Source organism: Zootermopsis nevadensis, unplaced genomic scaffold (genome assembly GCF_977971745.1).
Source record: "Zootermopsis nevadensis isolate Lab colony 2312 unplaced genomic scaffold, Znev_1.0 Znev_ptg000061l, whole genome shotgun sequence".
NCBI classification, from domain to species: Eukaryota; Metazoa; Arthropoda; class Insecta; order Blattodea; family Termopsidae; genus Zootermopsis; species Zootermopsis nevadensis.
The window spans coordinates 13,915,122-13,933,355 of NW_028259192.1; the positions used below are offsets into that span (position 1 = coordinate 13,915,122).

At 34.0% G+C, this 18,234-nt stretch overlaps 3 protein-coding genes, 1 long non-coding RNA gene and 1 other non-coding gene across 5 annotated transcripts in view; 2 read left to right on the forward strand and 3 right to left on the reverse strand.

Annotated features, from left to right (window-relative positions):
* Positions 1 to 1,148: 1,148 nt before the first annotated feature.
* RpL7A (ribosomal protein L7A) lies at positions 1,149 to 7,092 on the reverse strand. The gene is made up of 6 exons (XM_022077643.2): positions 6,936 to 7,092; positions 5,105 to 5,219; positions 4,774 to 4,923; positions 3,895 to 4,115; positions 1,983 to 2,105; positions 1,149 to 1,376 (listed from the first exon to the last, which is right to left on the reverse strand). Exons 1-6 carry the CDS (start codon positions 6,948 to 6,950, stop codon positions 1,194 to 1,196), a joined length of 807 nt encoding a protein of 268 aa, XP_021933335.1. The 5' UTR covers positions 6,951 to 7,092; the 3' UTR covers positions 1,149 to 1,193.
* LOC147871211 (small nucleolar RNA SNORD24) lies at positions 4,275 to 4,345 on the reverse strand. The gene has a single exon (XR_015532771.1). It is a non-coding gene; the product is annotated as a small nucleolar RNA SNORD24 (small nucleolar RNA).
* A 264-nt stretch (positions 7,093 to 7,356) lies between the features above and the next one.
* Positions 7,357 to 8,760, forward strand: MED22 (Mediator complex subunit 22). The gene is made up of 3 exons (XM_022077655.2): positions 7,357 to 7,599; positions 8,145 to 8,245; positions 8,376 to 8,760. Exons 1-3 carry the CDS (start codon positions 7,497 to 7,499, stop codon positions 8,592 to 8,594), a joined length of 423 nt encoding a protein of 140 aa, XP_021933347.1. The 5' UTR covers positions 7,357 to 7,496; the 3' UTR covers positions 8,595 to 8,760.
* A 622-nt stretch (positions 8,761 to 9,382) lies between these two features.
* Positions 9,383 to 14,518, forward strand: LOC147871212 (uncharacterized). The gene is made up of 2 exons (XR_015532653.1): positions 9,383 to 9,904; positions 10,346 to 14,518. It is a non-coding gene; the product is annotated as an uncharacterized LOC147871212 (long non-coding RNA).
* bif (protein phosphatase 1-binding protein bifocal) overlaps positions 11,132 to 18,234 on the reverse strand; it is a 63,285-nt gene continuing 56,182 nt past the window's right edge. The window contains exon 5 of the mRNA XM_022077516.2: positions 11,132 to 18,098. The gene's annotated coding sequence lies outside the window, so the exon portion shown is untranslated. The remainder of the gene's footprint in view (positions 18,099 to 18,234) is intronic.

The following is an 18,234-nucleotide window of genomic DNA, read 5'->3' on the forward strand; positions in this document are numbered from 1 at the left end:
GATTGTGTAATTACCAAGGTTGGGGAATTAATGAAAAATTAGACATGTAAGAATTAGAATTCTGGATAAAAAATGTCTTCTTGGGTTATAGATCTGCACTCAACATCACCATTTTCATCAGCTGTTTCATTCTGGTTTGAATAAATGGTCAGTTTTATTCTAACCATTTTCCCTTCAGATATGGTCATAGCAATTATGCAAATTATTTCCGGAAAATTTTCAGTTTACACATTATAGTAACTGAAAAATTGTTTGTTGGTTCAAAAGTCTGGAACACATTTTTCAACTATGTTCCATAACTTACCTGCTCTCAAATACAACTATGCAATATTTTAAAGGACTGCTAAATTCCATCTGAGTTATTAGCAAAATGAAATTCAGCATACCTATTAATTTGTCACCAACAGCTGATTCTCTGATACAAGTCAGAAATTCCCATCCTCTATTAATAGATGGCAGCATGCCACATTACCACTAATGATGAATCTGCATGTGCAAATCCCTAGCTACTACTGCCCCACCACACAATCTTCTTTAATTTGCATATAATTTGAAGATAACAATAAGGCTGAAATACAATTGATTCAGGTTGTTGGTGATAAGAGGAACTTCAAATCCTGGCAATGAAAAACTTACATATGTAGACTCATCTATGAGGCTAGCCTGACAACACATGAAATATAAAACAAGGCTGTCTTCTACGGTGTAGTACTGTAATCTGGTAAAAGATTACCAACATTTGAGAGGTCTTTCCTGCCTCCAACATCACAAAAATTCTGAAATACACTTACTTTTCTGCCTACTTGTAGTCCAATTTTCTTACTATGATATAGAAATTTGTTTTTTGTTTATGACAAACTTTTTGTCCAATGAATTAACTTCAACATAGACCAGAAACTCATCATATTAAAATTCAACTTTATTTTCCTGTATTTTCCTAATGTTGAAGAGCAAAATATAATTTTTCCCCCCCCAAGTCATTCTTAACACGAAGTGAATCAGACATGTTCATATACACACCTTACTACAGCTCTGCACCATGTTTCAATTTTCCTAACAAGTTTGCACAAGATGTTAAATTCTCCCTTCCTTGTATCAGCATTTCCAACATGTATCTGAGGGAAAACATAATGGATGGAAATCACACATCAAATTCACATATGTATTTCTTTACGTGAACCTGTACATATTATTCAACCTTGTTTTTGTGCAAGTTCTCTTGCTTTAGCCTTTTCAATCTTGGCAATTCTTGCAGCAGACTTTGAGCCCAGAGCACCACCTCCCCAATGTCGTTTGATTTCTTCAAAGCGATCATTGAAATTAATTTTAATTGCTTCAACCACCTTTGTGAAAGCTGCACGATCACCAGAATCCACCTGCACATAAAGAACTTTATTGTATACAATAGCATGCCAAGACAAGTTATCTGTATTCTAACAAACCAGAATTTAACTAATTTAACAGCAAGAACACAAATCACAAACACCTATCTGCCTTCAGAAATAAGCAGGGCACTTTTAACAGCCATGGTCATTCCTGCCACTTGCTAGTGACACTAGCCTCTTATGTACATTTTGGACCTGACAGCATTAGTAAAAACAAGCCACTTTGACTACCTGCAACATTTTAATTCCCATATGGAAGGGAGGGTTGGGTCCATAAATCTTGGCATGAAAAGCCATCTTTCTCTACTCCATAACCATCACCCCCCTCCCACCACAATGATGTAAAGTTTAGGAACTTTGAAACTTTACCTTTATATGGCTGATACTCAAACATTGTTATGATATTTCTTCCATGTCATGAAATGGAGACCAACTGCTTTTGGATCTCAGCATAAATATGAAATATGTAGGGCACAGTACTCAGAAGACAAAAATATGCACTTCCCTCCAAACTTAACAAAACTCTTGGCACTGCATAAATTTTATGGGACATCAAGATGTGGTTACACCCAAGCACAAAAGTAAAGGTAAACTTACCTGGGTCACTGCAATGCATGTACAAGTCTTCCTTCTAACAAGTGTCCCAAGACGAGCCTTGCCTTTCACTATGCAGTAAGGAACACCCATCTTGCGGCACAGTGCTGGCATAAACAATACCAACTAAAAAAATGAAACTTATTAACACTTATAATGTGACCATAGCAACATTAATGCAACAGGTAGTGAAGGAAGAATGTAGGTACACTAGCATTTCATTTGTGCAAGAGATTATTTCTTAGGAAAAGATTCTATGTAAATTAATTCTTATCCAACACCTACTGGGGCATTCACATAATTTTCCTGTACACATCCAATGTTGGAAGCCTTCTAACATCAACTGTCAAGACTTTTTGCACATTATGGTTATGTGCCAAGTTATATCATTATTATACTGGCATCTCCTCATAGTTCTTGTATACAAATAACAGGTGGCAGGAGTTTACATTCATAAATACATCACTGTCTTTCTTTTCACCCAAATTTATTTGTATCTGTCACAATAGAAATAAAAAGGGAATTAGAAAGGTTGGACATAATTTCACATATTAACACCAAATTTGTTACAGCAGAATTATGACCAATATTTCATACAAAAGTTTGTAGTTATGTTTATGATCTCAATACAAAATTTCACATGCCCAGCCACAATGGTTTGGCGGCTATTTCCATCAAACCAAATGTTGGATAGATTTCATGAATCAGCCAGTTTGTTTTACATATAGTGAAAAATACCTTAATCAACACAGCACATTTTTTTAAATCTAGTGCCATATATTATTTCAGGACCCTATACTAAAAGATGGAGTCACTTCACCATGCACATTCATGCATCTTGCCACTTCACTGACAACATGTACAAGGTTGGGTTCGCATCCAATGACAACGTTTACACCACATTTAATGGAAAATCAGCCAACTGGTCCAAAAACTGAACAGGTGAAACACATATGGTGGGCTAGAAATGGACATTCCAGAGATTCAGCCTAGTACAGTGCTAAAAACTGTTGTTTTAAAAAAACCTAAACCGAACTGTTCCCTTTCAAGCATACCAGAACACTCAGTGTCATTCTTCTAACATATTGTCATCTATGCAATATGACATTCAGGTGAAGAAATTCATTTTCCATCACGGTGTTCTAAATATAATAATTTTAGTTCAATATAAACTATGAAATGCATTTATATACTGTGGTTTTAAAGACAACCTTAATATGTTCAATGTTTTAAATGAAGCTAGTGACACGAGTATATCTGCATATACATCACAACATGAAACTTACCATATTAAAAATATACATGTCATGAATGTGAAACATTTTAGCAGGGTGAATACCCCACTGTATTAAATCTCATGAGATGAGTACAGGTGGTTGCCATATATTATATGTAGCCTATGCTCCTTATCCCATGATGATTTATGTGGTTCATCCAGGTCTATATGAAAGGCATGCCACGTGACTGGCCATATGACGACATAAACAGAGACTGACAAAATTGCTATGAATGCATCTGCAAAAGGCACTGACACATTAAACATACTGTGAATGTTTTAAAAGCAGGCATTATAAGTTACTTCCAGAACTTGTGTAAAATCTAGTTCTGCATTATCCACATTTGTTCAATGATCTGTTCCATTTAGTCTTCATCAGCCCACATAATTCCACGCGTCTGTGTCCATTCCTATTTTTGTGGTTATATTCTGTTAGGGCAGTGGGGGGGGAGGCACTATCCATATTGTGCATTTAATTTACTAAAGAGGCAATTGATTACCAACCAAGAAACCAGTTAAAATAATTATAATTCATAAACACATACCTTAGAACTACTATCATTTCAGTGTCAGGAAGCCTGGCAGTTACTTTCAAGTTCTACCCTAATTATATGTCATAAGAATGGAGCAGATACAAACCTCAACTGGATCAACATCATGTGCGATGACAACCAGCTGAGCCTTCTTCTGCTCTACCAACTTTGTAACAGTGTTGCTGCCTTGACGCAATACATTAGGTCTCTTTGTGGGTGCTTCCTCCTTCTTTGCAACCTTTGCTTCAGCACGTGCTCGCAGCCTGGCCTTCTTTGCATATGCTGTCTCTGGCCGATATTTCTCCAACACTTTGAAAAGTGCTTGAGCTAGAATGAAGTTAATCCTTACAATACAAATATGATACTGTAACTAATAAAATTATATACATTTATAATCAATTCCTCCCAGGAAGGGCTTAATTTGTTTCCAAATAAGTTAATTCCTGTAAAACATAATAAAGGTACAACATTTAGATTGTGGTGATGTGCTTCAGAGATCTTGGTGGTTAAGAATGTCTTCAGAACTCAGATAGCAAATACAAATATCATCATAAACACAATCTTCCACAGTACCCAGACTCTTTACTAATATATTTAAAATATTATTACTACAGCCTAGAACATACTGGAGAGAAATAAATGCATACAGAATTTCAACAGGAAAACTTCTTGGAGAATGCTCATAAAAATGAACCTTGACAGGAATGGAAATGACTGTCCTATGGCAAGCCTATTTTCTGGTAGAGATGTTGAACATTCAGGTTTTGTTATCACAACAATGGTTTAGGTAGTAAGCAAGCAGAGTTCAACATTTTTAAAATTACAAGTCACTTACAAGACTGCAAGACAAAATACAAATAACAAGGTCAGTGACATTCTAAAACAGTAAAATTTTATAATGGCAGTGATTAAATTGCATATATTAAAAAAGAGACAGCCCACATTAAGTGGAAATGTTTTAGAAAAAAACAAAACATTACAATACCAGTCTGTTTGTCAACAGACGAGGCGAACTGGTTGATTGGTGGTGGTACTTTCAGGCGTTTCTGCAGCACAGCCTTCTGACGCTGAATTCTGATATATTTTGGCCACCTCACGAATCGACTTAAATCTCGAGATGGCTGGATATCCTGGCCTGATAATGAAAAACAAAACTCTCAGTTATTCTTCATATACTATAAATTCTAGTGTAACAGTTCAGATTATTTGTATTCATAACAAATTCCAATTTTATAAAATATTATATATATTAAAAAATAAACAAAAGAAAGATGCCCAAAAGGAATGGATAAAAAAGATACATGTATTCAACTTACCAATGCCAAAATTCCTTGGTCTTTTTTCAAAAAGTGGATTGACAACCTTTTTTGGTTCAGCCTTCTTCACTGCTAAAGGTGCTGCTGCAACCTTCTTGCCTACCTTCTTCTTAGGCTACAAAATTAATTTCTGTATAAAATACATTTCTTTCAAGAAATCAAAATTAAAAATAATTACCAATAATAGCAAGTCAGAGATCTTGGTGGTAATTGTACTGTTGTCATCAAAAACTTGTGAAACAGAGAATACTCATCATACTCACAGCCAATACATATCTCTACCTCACCTCAGCTTGGCCTGAAAACTGGCTACCTTGAATGATGTGTTTCATGGCTTTCCTCAGTTCCCCCAGACAAATGTGAGGATAGCATCTTAAATTAAGCCACAGCCATTTATTTCCATATCCTTTACTTACTTACTCCATGGAGCCAAGTCCTTCCTGAGAAGCCAACAGTCACTTTTCCAAGGGTAAAACTTCTAATAATTTATTACTTTCACGATGAGGAGTTGTTAATACCACACCCAACCCCCATGCTGGAAGGCAACCCCTTGTCAGCTGTCCATGACTGCTTATTCAGTATATTTGCAGCTACCCTCAATATCCTTTTCAATTCATAAAACATTAATCATCCTATCATTCAATTCCATATAGGCTGGGCAACTTAAAGAGTGTTTTACAAGATAAATACCTTTCTGATCATAATAATTATAGGCTTTTATGACTGATCTCACATATACAGAAGGTCACTATAGCAAGTACCCACCACAAGACTGAATAGAGGAATACTGTAACTAATGAGGTTGTGGCTTTTAACTTTCTATAGGTCAGTTATTTGTATAGTTTTGCAGATCTTACAGAAACAATACTATGAGAGTCTCTTAAGTATGCCTACATTCCACTTAATCTTAGCTTCCGGAGTGGAAATCCTCCAATAACATGACATGTTCATGCTTTTACAGGATCCATATTGCAATGTGAATGTGGAACTCCACACAATGAACTAAATATCTGGGAAACCATCTAGACATTGGGAACACCTTTCAGGATCTGCTTGCTTGAAGAAGACCAGCAGTGCCTATCACAACCACAAATACCAATCTCAAATTTCTCATCTGAAACATCCATGTGTTCCACGTAAAATAACCCAACATGCACATACAGAATCAAATTTATATGGGATCTCAGGTAAAACTATCAGCAAATGTAGGAAAACAGGCATCGTTTTTGGAATACAGAGGATCACCAGTGGACACTGTCACAAAAGTACCTTTCCTCAACCTCAGACACAGGCTTTTGTTCCCTTGTACCATGTTGCAGTACAGATCCTGCATACCCACGAACATGCCGCCATACTGGAGAACCACCACTCCAGTGGCCAAGGTTAAGCGGAAATGGAACCAAACATTTTTAATTTAGGTACATAATTAGAAGTCGAGCAGAGCACTGTTTCCGTAAGATCTTCACAACGATGTTTACCCATGCCAGCAAATTCCTTCTAATGAGTCTTAGGTTAGATCTGTAAAAGACATACAATAGTCTGCGGAAACTGAATTCGGTCACAGACTCAGTACAGCACCATTATTATTACTCGAATTACTACCCACCACGTGCTAGAACACATCCGAATTCTGGGTGCATTTGTAAACCAAAACATGAATGCCACCACTTTGTACTATAATACTTAAAATCTTATTTTCCACACTTTTTGCAATGGCAATATTCCGACAATGTGTTCACGCCACTCATCACTTTCTGATTATTTTTTCCCGCATCAATTACGCAAAATATAATTTAAATATTTCAAGTATAATATTCCATGAAGAACTAACCTTTTTTTGTACCATTTTCTCTCCGTTACTTCACTGGATGGCCAACAATTATATAGATTTTAGTTACAACTCACAACACACACAACCGACTACCAACTAGTGCAATTGGCAAAACGAACACAGATTTTACCAACATAACGAATGTCTATAACTTCCGATTGTAGTGCGTTCTCGACGGTCGACTTCCCTTCCAAAAGCCACAAATGATAATGAAGAAATATCCTTGGATATAATTGGGAAAAATAAATGAACAGTATTTATATATCAAACATGGCTTTAGATATTAAGGATATTGATCAATAACTTTTCATATGCTTGCACTTAAAACGGATGATTTGTCATTTCAATAGCAGCGGTGCTCGTATGGAAAGAAATTTCTCAGCCAAAGATGGCTACATTACATATGCAATAGTCTTGAGGCTCTAGTTGAAAGCGGCCAATGTGTGTCGTCTCTGATTCTGATGCAATTGTGGTGTTTATAAACTGAGTGTTGTAAGGTTTTCGAAGTGTGTTTGTAGGTTATATCGATAGAAATTTGATGTTATTGCTTTATAAATAGAGATGTCCCATTCCAGAGGTCTGCCACAGAGCAAAGAAGCTTTATTGAAGTCATACACAACAAGATTAAAGGATGATGTTAAGTCTATGCTAGAAAATTTTGAAGGTAAATACAGACAGAAAGCTATATACACACGTTTAAAGAATAAGATATGGAATATGTAAAACCGAAAATTCCTTAACATATCGAGAATAGAGTCCTGGTAATTCCATATTACTTGAAATATGTTCACGTATAAGTAAAGTTTGTAAGAAAAAAATCCCTTACTCGGCATCGGCCGGAAATTTTAAAGTCGCCCAAAATTTACGTTCATTTAGGTTTGCAGGTTGTAAAAAGAAGTGGTTTAATCGTTGGTCATACTATTAAATAGGCGCGGAAATGGCATATGTACATAATGGTTTCATATAACTTGTGCTCTATAGATACGAGAGTGCACGTCATTAACGGTAATAAGGTTAGGCAGGTTATTTTACGTTATTGGCTCCTGATCATGCCTATGTGTGCAGGACTGAACATCGCGGTGGTTTTTTTGTTTTAAAATTTGCACTATAACACTTTTATTGCAGATGCTTTCTTACCTTCTTTGGAGTGTGTGTGATTTAAATGATGGTAATAAATATACACATTAAAAATTTTGTATTGTATTTCAGAAATAGTAAAGCTGGCCAAAGGTGAAAATGAAACTCAGTTGTCAAAGATGACCCAGAGTGAACAAGATACTTATGAAATGCATGTCCGAGCAGCAAATATTGTAAGTAGCATTGAAGTGTTAGTGGAACTAGTGTATAAGTTACATACAGATTTTTGTAGTTAACATATATGAGTACTTCTCTTTTTATCTCCAGATTTTGTGTTATAAAACCTATTTGTTTTGCTTTCAGGTGCGAGCTGGAGAATCCTTAATGAAACTTGTATCAGATATCAAACAATATCTCATTCTTAATGATTTTCCTTCTGTGAATGAAGCCATCACCCAAAATTCGAAATTATTTAGAACAAAGCAAGCTGAATGTGATCAGAAACTAATGAGTCTTAGAGATGACATGGCTGCTGACTTGTATGATCTAGAAGAAGAATATTATACATCTATTTACAAGTGATCATTTTATATTTTAATGTTTTGTAAATATAATGTGCTAGTCATATGGCAATGGAGTGTACCCTCATCATGCTTATTATTGTCATATACATTTTGTGATGCTTTATCTGTACTGAACCACAGATTTGTAAACAGGAATTTAAAGTAAAGACTGACATATATGATAATTCCTAAACACATAATAGGCTTCCTCAACAAACATCAACTATGACTGCACACCTGACAAAGTAACAAGGGCTGTAAAAGTAAGTTAATTTAACTCTACTTCATAACGGAAACAAGTTGGTCATCTTCCTACTACAGTGCCTGGCACAAACCTACATAAGTTCCCATTTAAGAAAACAAAATTGCTCTTCAACTTTAATTAAGTAAGACTTAAAAATATGTCATAAGTTCTTACATGATCTAGACAAAATTATATATGAAATGAAGTTATAATGGATGATCAGCAGTGTTGATATAAAGGTTTGGAGACAGTCTCAAAGAAATTTCATGCCAAGTTATTTTAGGTAAGATATTTGTTCTCTATAAATTTTTATAGTTAACTGAAAAAAGAATATGCATGTAGTTCTGATACATACTAAATGTTTGTGTGTACAAATAATAATTTTGCCTGTTGTCTTGTATGGTTGTGAAACATGGTCTCTTACCTTGAAGGAAGAACATAAATTACAAGTGTTTGAAAAACAAGCTGCCCAGAAAGATACTTTGACCTAGGAACTTTCTACTGATGAGATGACTGTAAAATATTTTGGTTGCAAGAGCTAATAAAAGTTACTCAAGGTAAGCCTTTATGGTTTAGAAACTTTGGACATCAGAAAGTCACATCTTTGAAATATAATATGTAATGCAGAAAGAACACTTCAACAAGTAATGATGATATGTGATCTGTATTTGTTTCACAGTGGTTCTAAGTATGCTAAAAAATGTATTCTGACTCAAGAGCATACATATTTTGCTTCACCTCCAAGATTTAGGAAACAAAGCATACAGTGTTGTAGGAGAATACTGAATTGTGTATTCAGACAGCAAAAAGATTAAAAGTGAAATAGTCCTCATGAGATTCACAGATATTGTCCAATAATTATAACTGATGATGATACAACCCAATCTATGACATCTGCAGGTAGGAGTAACAGAAAGCAACAGAATACAGTACCACACTTTGTCCACCACTAATACTGCTGTTGAAGTCGGAAGGTCAGAGAATTAAACTACTTTCAAAATAATCCCAAATGATGGGATTACCACATAAAAGGGTGAAATACTTGGAATTATTTTAATGGCTTGCACAGAGATAATTGTTAATAGGTACATATTTTTTCACCATTACTTAACACTGCCATCTCCCCATGTCATAAACATAAATGACTACCAAACTGAAGTGTGCATACTGCATAATACCCAAAATGTCTTTCATTATGAGAGTTCATTACCCTGTTAAGTAGGGTATGGGGAAGAGTAGATCTCAAACATTTATACCAGGTATCTTGAAGTGCTACATGTTACTGTATGCAGCTTGTTCTGAATAATGTTTCCATTTTCAAACCAATGCCCCTCCCAGTGGCATGCTCAGTTACTGTAGGCGGTTTCTTACCTGAATAGGTTTTATTAGTTGAAGTCAAAGTTGATATACAGCATTTTTACAAGTGAATATTCCAGGGAGTTGTTTTATAGCCAGGGGAAACAAAATGGTATGGCATTGTAACAGACTTGATTATAGTGCTTAACAATACATTTGTATTGTTGCAGATGTTGGTGGATGGCAGCTGACATGGTTGATGTTTTACTGAGGGATTCCCTTACATAGGGAATTTCTGTTGAGGTTTTGTGAGGGTGGAGGTATACAAAGGAGCACTATATCAGGGTTTGACTACACCTGAAAAAAATTACTGCATGCATGCAAAATCTGCATGACAAAGTACTGTAAACCAATGGTTCAACTTACTTTAAAAATACAGCCTGTTTCTTTAAGTCAAAATGAATAAAGGGCAAGTTATAATGCCCTCATGAGTCATTATAATCGTACACAGTACTTCATATATTCATAAGTAATAATTTTTAAGAATATAAAATTTCACTAAAATGAATAAATGCAGTTTCTTCAAATGATCATGAAATTTCACTGAAATACATCATAAAATAATTTGGCAGCAGCAAGTAATTGAATCACACAACTGTAAATGGGGGGAAAGGGGCTTCTTGCCATGACAATCCCTTACTTCGTAAGAAGGAACAATTTTCAAAGACTTATATGCATTTTCACAAATTTTCATTGAAACAAATACATTTTCCAGTTGCACTGGACTTTATTATAACCATGTTTCACTGTATACAGTATTTAAATATACTGCTTCAGTATGAACTCCAGAAACTATGACATTGCTTTTGAATTAACTGTGAAGGACAGGAAAATTGCAATGACATGGAAGGAAAAAATGTAAGAAACAGAAATTTAAGTCAGGACACAAGGAGGAATCAAACTGGGTGCCTCTCAGAATTATTAGTACAGAGCTAAACTCATCTGGCACTGCTCAATAACTATTGCTTTCAATTTGTATTTTCTCTGAAACACTTTATAATGGATTAGAGCCACAAATTAAAAATGTAAATATAATTACATTATTATTCATGAACAGTTCACAGAACACAAAATATTCTGTAAGCCTTAAGCATACTGATCCTTAAAGGATATGTGTACAAATGATTTAAAAATCAAAACATTTACATTACTGAAGTTCAAGAGATTTATAAAGAAATTACTGTATGTCATAGAAATAATTACACCACTGACCTGTGGAACAAATGAAAATCTAGAATTTGTTTAGCATCTGATGTGGATGTGAATTTCACACATTCAGTCAAAAAGAAGTACAGTATGTTTTCTTTGAATACAAACATTAGATTTCCCATTATTCTGTTACATAGTTAAACATAACTGCACTTCCAGTAATTATTTAGAATGCTGAAAATAGAAATTCATCATACCCATCACTTTGTATTGAGCAATATGACTTATGTAAATATACATTTTAAGTTATACTGATCCCTCCACAAATGACCAAACACAGAATAATCATATACAAAAATTACAGCTTCATACACATAGAACATCTGTAATGGAATAATGCATATAACAAACATGAAAAAACTAGTACTTAGAGCCAGTCTTTATCATTTCTTGTCTAATAATAGACTAATTCATCTCTCTGATAGAACAGAATAATATTTCACTACTGCATCTATTTTTATATGGACCCAAAAATGCTTATTAGATTTGTATAATTTTTGAGGGGGTATAACTCTGTCCTCCATTAGTAAATAATTTTTCAACAGATATATTCAGTGGCAATTTTCTACTGGGTTCATAACTTACACAAATTTAACAATAATAATAATAAACAAATTTAGACATTGACTCAAGAAAGTATAAAGAAAAAGTGGGAAGTATCTCTGAAGTTTGAACAAACAACTTATAAGCAAAGAAGACACATTTCTGTGGTTAACAAAAGGAAATCTGAAAGGGGAAACTGAAAGTCAGATTATAGCAGCACAAGACCAAGCACTAAACACTAAATATTATGCAACCAAAATATTAAAAACAGACAACAAATGCAGATTATGTCAGCAATTTGAGGAAATGACAGATCACGTTGTGTCTGTACTTAGTTACATTTTAACATATTCAGGAAAGTTGGGGTAAAGCTAGAAAAAAAGCATTGGTATGAACACATCCCGAAGTTAGTTGAGACAAGTCAGGATTACCAAATAATTATTATGTGGAACCAACAAGTCAAAACAGATAGGACCATTCCAAGTAACAAACCAGATATTATAATCCGAAACAACTTACAGAAATATAATTAAGAAGGAAGCGGAGAAGATCTTTAAATACAGGGACCTTCTCATTGAAATACAGCAAATGTGGAAAGTGAAAGCAAAAGTAATCTCATTAATTATAGGAGCAACTGGAACTGTCTCCAAGTCACTCAGAAAATATTTGGCCAACATTCTGGGCGAACACAACATCAGGGAACTTCAGAAAACTGCCATTTTAGGATCTTCATACATAATTTTAAAGAGGCTGTTGTAAAATACATGTAACACATATTAAAAACAAAATGTATTTCAGAAATAACTGCTGCACTATGTACCTTAGGGACAAGGTCTGTCTCGGGTACATGGAAGTAAATAACCTATAAGTAGTCAACAGATGGGATAATAATAATAATAATAATAATACAAAATAAATTTAAGTCAATGATGGTCAATCTACAATTTGGAGGCAACAATGCTTTTGGTCTGATGAGCAGATGGTCAGATATGAACTGATACAGCCCAATTTTTATAGAAAATCACCACTGGATATAGATCAATTTGGATTCATACACTGGCAATAAAAAGACTTGTTACTTCAACACAATGCACAGCTTGAAAATTGAAATTTTGATGAACTGCAGCACTTTACATCACAGAGGACCTACTCTGGTAAGCTGTGACACTCAAGACAAGTTAACATTAATATTCACAAAACTGTTACTTTGCACTGTTACATTGCAAATATATAACTAGATTACATTTACAGGAGCAGTACTTTTATTTTATGCATATGTTCCTACAACTTGCAATCATCTGGAGTCTATGACATAATGCACTAAAATTAGATGTCTCTCTTTCACTGTTCACTCCATCTCAATTTGGAATTGTTGCAGCTTTTCTTACATATATACATGATGTCATGTATGGAGTACACTACTCATTTTAGTTACATGAATTTTACAGCTGTAATATATCAATAAGGAACATTTAAATGAATATGTCTTGAAAAGTTCTTGTACTAATATATACACAATATATGACAGTTTATTGAATATAAAATAGGTTTTCAAATTTGGAAGTATGTATTTCTGTCCCCTTCTTTATGAAATATGGAAATGTATGCTGTGTTTATGTAATACACAACTACAGATCATCAGTCATACATATACATATTAAATTAAATATGAATACAGTAGTAAAAGAAATATCACAAGTGCTTTATACATAATTGCAGAAAATGTATTCCAGTTTTATATCATTCATAAAATTAGCATTCACACACATATTAAAAGTGGGCAAGGATCCACATTCATTTTCATTGTATTTGCATACAACAAAATTAAACTCCCACAATAGAAATATTATATGACTTTCTTTGAATATTTCAGTTATATTTTACAATAATTAAACACAGTTCTTTTGCACACTTATATACCCACAATGTAATTTGGATTAGGAGAAACCTCACTGAAAATGGCAAAATGGAAACATAAATCGTATTTAACATAAAATTACCTTTCTGGTAAGAGTCAAGCATATTTTTAACTTAATTCTTACAATTGGCACATTACAGATATCCCATTTAATTTATTATACAGCAACATTAAATTCAAGACTAAGATGTCATATTCTACAATTAAACATACGTACACATTAATATTACACACAAAAATACTGATGTAATGAAGGAATTTATAGTCTAGAAAACACATATAGAAACGAAAAGATTTATGAGCAATAAGTCTGGGCCCAAACTAATAAACATTACTCACTGAGGCACGTGCAGCTATCAGACACATTTTTGATCTTTGAAGATTGGCAGGGAGGGGATGATCAACAATAAACCTCATTACTTACAAGAGAAGTCATATACTACTTATATACATAATCTGCTTAAATTTAGCCAGATTTTATATCGTAGATATGTAAACTAGATTGTTGTTTTAAACCCACTCATTCTTTATGTTGGATATGATAATTGTAATTTATAACAAAAGTATGAATGTTTTTACATATACAATATGACAAATGTATTTATCTTTATTCCTGAATGTATTAAATAAATGGCAGTTGAGCTGTCAATATTAAAGATGTTAAACAGAATAACTTAACAACAGTGTTTGTTTGTGACTTAAAAGTTGCAAAATACCAACTCCAAAACTAATCACCAGAATTTATATATAAAGAGAACACCACATTTCTTAATTGCTTGAAATATCTTGTGTACTGAATACCAGCTTACCTGCTACAACTATGAGGTTGGAAACATGGTCAAGTAGCACATTCAAACAGATTAGAATGAAGTGGAATGTGATATCATGCAGTCTTATAGGTGGTTACCAACATTTGGAATGTATTGTCTCCATATTCAGTTCAGTGTAGAAGACATATATGGTGTCACAATTCAGAAGACCACACAATCAACATTTTCACCACAGTAAAACTTCAGATTAGGGTAAAATGCAACAAACAATGAATTCAAAGGCATATGTACACTTCATAGAACAATGGCAAAAGCTATGATGACTGGCTGTGACCATTAAATTTTGTATTTTTCTTCCTAAAACAGACAAGAGTGTTGCAATTTATTTTACAATACTGTTCAGACAATGATAGAAACTTGTCAGTCACAAGTAGGATTTGAGGTTATCGTGGTGGTGAGTGCAATGATGATTGTCTTCTGGTATGGTCTGGTATTCATCAATGATGATGGAGGCAGCAAGGATCTCTGAAACGTTGGTAAACTTCTACCAGACCACATGGCACTACAACCATCAATTTTGTCAGTCACAATTTTCATGGGAATTGAAGAAAATATGGGCAAAAATGTTGAGGATACATTTAACTCTTTAAATTAAAAATATATCCATAAAATGTGTAACCATTTCCTGTGAAAATATTTGCATATATTAATATGATTTAACTTTAGCAATCTGTTACACTAACCCATTAGAGTACGAGTGAGTCTCCTCTTCTTGTTTGACAGAATAATAAAGCAATGTAACTGTTACAGTAAATTAAAGCCACAAAACGTAAAGAATTCTGACATAATCGTATTTCACCCAGAGTTCTATCACGTAAGAGATTTGAGGGCACTGAAGATGTCAGTGTTGGTCTTCTGGGTTGTAACACTATGTGCACTTGTAGGGGTGGATACCCTGAAGATGAAGGAATTTGAAAAGTTAGTACTTACCTACAAGTTCACACAGCATCACAAACCCATTATTATTGTCTAATCTTAATCAAAATTGTAATGTGTTCATAAATTTTGGCACACTTCCTGAATATCAAATTTAATCAAAATCCATTCATTGGTTCTTTACTTGTTGATACATATGGGCAGATAAAAAAAGTAAAGCTGTCCTGTTACATGCCATGTAGGCGCATGGGGGAGAGGAGGTATAGCTCCTACCCATTCTTAACCTCGGCACTAGATGGAGGTAAATGGTCAGCATCACACCCCAGCTGCGCTTTACCCCTGGGAAAGGACCCCAGTACATATGGGGAGATAAGCATGGTAAAACTAACAGGCACATTTTTTAAACCTTTAGTTGCAAATACACATTTTTTTAGAGAGAGAGAGAGAGGAATTTGTTCCCTGTAATTAAAGGATTACAAAATATCTGCAGCCATGGTAGAGCAATATTTGAGGACATTCATCTGTATAACAACAACCGATCAAACAGAAATGCTGTATATCGAGTTACCAAGTTATTTTATGTTTGTTAGTCTCCTGTTCAATATTGTACTGTTTACTTGTTCAGAACCATTACAATGTCCATGTAATTTCATTGATATGAATATGGAAAATGGGAACACAATTTCCTGCTTTTATATCCCAAGAATAAACCTCAATGATAACAACTAGATGATGAAATTCTCCACAAGACACACCTTATGTGAGAATTGCGATTTTCATGGCAGTGACAATAATGACAATGTTCTTCTGGGCTTTGATGCAGTGCGGAATGGTCAGAATCTACCAACCAGTCCATATGGCGCCAAAGCCCAGACAAACATCACTGAACCTTCTTTTAACCCTTTCCCAACCCAATTATGAAAAATTAAGTCCCCTGCTTTCACCCTACAGTATATAGTTCCACAAAAAGATGATTCTTCATTCCTTTGTAACAAAAGAACCAACATATTCAACTGTATTGGCATCAAAAAGTTGTCACCCAACAAATGGCAGGAAATGTTTGAAAACTTCACAGATTTCTATGGGCACTTTGACCAGGAGTGCAAATCCTAGATTGAGGTGCTTTTGGGCACTTAAGCCAGGATATAGTAAAGGACTGTTAAGTTTTTATTACCCATTACAGAATCATATTGATATTATGATATTGTGCCTATGTACTTTGTAATACAAAGTGAACATTTTAAAAGAAGAAACCAACAAACTATCTTCAGAATTTTCAAAAGATGTTCCATAAGCTATTAGGTGCATGAAAAGTAATTTCAGTCCCAGATAAGAACAGTACATATAAAAACACCACGAGAATGAGTCTTCAATGTATCTAGGCAGAATTGTTATTCAAAGTCAAAGACAAACTACTGACAATTCTATTATTACACATTTCAAACAGTTTGAGAAATTCCATTACAGTCATGTTACAGTTTTTATACTGACAGAAATTTTCAAGCCACTTTAATACATGCACATGGCTAAATTAAATTTCCCATTCTTATCTGCAATTAGAATATACTGGTCAGATACCATGTGTAACATCATTAAATGTTAATCACATTATATTTTTAAGTGTGGTAGTGCTGTAATGTATCACCATCACCACAACAAATATTTGATAGAACTTTCTCACAATATTATTAAACATGTTAAGAGCCAAATTATAATAAAAAAAAATAATTTCTACAATACAATTGCAACCTTAAAGTATGTGGAAACTTGATAAATACTAAAGTAATGGAAATGTACAAGAATTATAGGTCATTAAACACAGACATAAACAAACAAATGGAATGAAAACCACACAAAATTACTGAAGCCTAAGTACTTTCAGATGTTCCTTGCTTGAAGCCAGATCTAAATATAACTGAAACATGGATTCCTGTAAAAGGGTAATCATCTTCTTAAACATACAACCACAATTTAAATCTGATATGACTCCTTTCAAGGACAAAAGTTTAAAATATCATATATTAAAGAATGTAATATTTTCATGAATATAACACCTGATTAATTTAGCATAACATGACAACTAAATATTACTGGTGTTACACTTGTTCTTACAAATTAATGACTTAATAACCATAAAAATAGAAGATATATACTCATGCTAGATATCAAAATGGAAGGAGAATCATTACTACTAAATCAATAAATACATCACACACACACACACTTCATAAAATGTATACTGAATTTCATCTGATATTCCTTGTAAACTCTGATCCTAAAATAACCTTGTAAGTGGAAGAATACATAATAAAATTCACACAAATTCTTTGTAAATGTGGACAGTCCGATATTATATATAATTGACACTGTTGATTTGCCAAAATTGCAATGGAAGATAGCTACTGAAAGTCAATTTCCAAAGCTGTTGCTGCTGGCAGTATCATTCGGGTCATATGAGGCGAGGATTAGGTGTCAGGCCTGTACTTGTTAATGCAGTATCAGGAACTTGTAGTCAACTTCCTCCATTCAGACTAAATGGTGCCGATCCTACAGATACAAGGTCAACATCTGTACATTACATTCATGAGACAGATCTTGTGTTTATACATACGACTGAATGCTGCAGGACAAACAGTTTAAGTGAGAAGGAAGAAACAAGCAGTATGACAAGACACAATCCTAA

Bases quoted from the DNA above. Each gene is read 5' to 3' on its own strand.
- RpL7A (XM_022077643.2), bottom strand. The intron at 4,924-5,104 runs GTAAGTTGAATA...TTTCATTATCAG, and splicing joins ACCAAGGAATTTTGGCATTG to GCCAGGATATCCAGCCATCT. The intron at 2,106-3,894 runs GTTTGTATCTGC...TCATTTTTTTAG, and splicing joins ATGATGTTGATCCAGTTGAG to TTGGTATTGTTTATGCCAGC.
- MED22 (XM_022077655.2), top strand. From the start codon at position 7,497: ATGTCCCATTCCAGAGGTCTGCCACAGAGCAAAGAAGCTTTATTGAAG. The intron at 7,600-8,144 runs GTAAATACAGAC...ATTGTATTTCAG, and splicing joins TATGCTAGAAAATTTTGAAG to AAATAGTAAAGCTGGCCAAA. The intron at 8,246-8,375 runs GTAAGTAGCATT...TTTTGCTTTCAG, and splicing joins ATGTCCGAGCAGCAAATATT to GTGCGAGCTGGAGAATCCTT.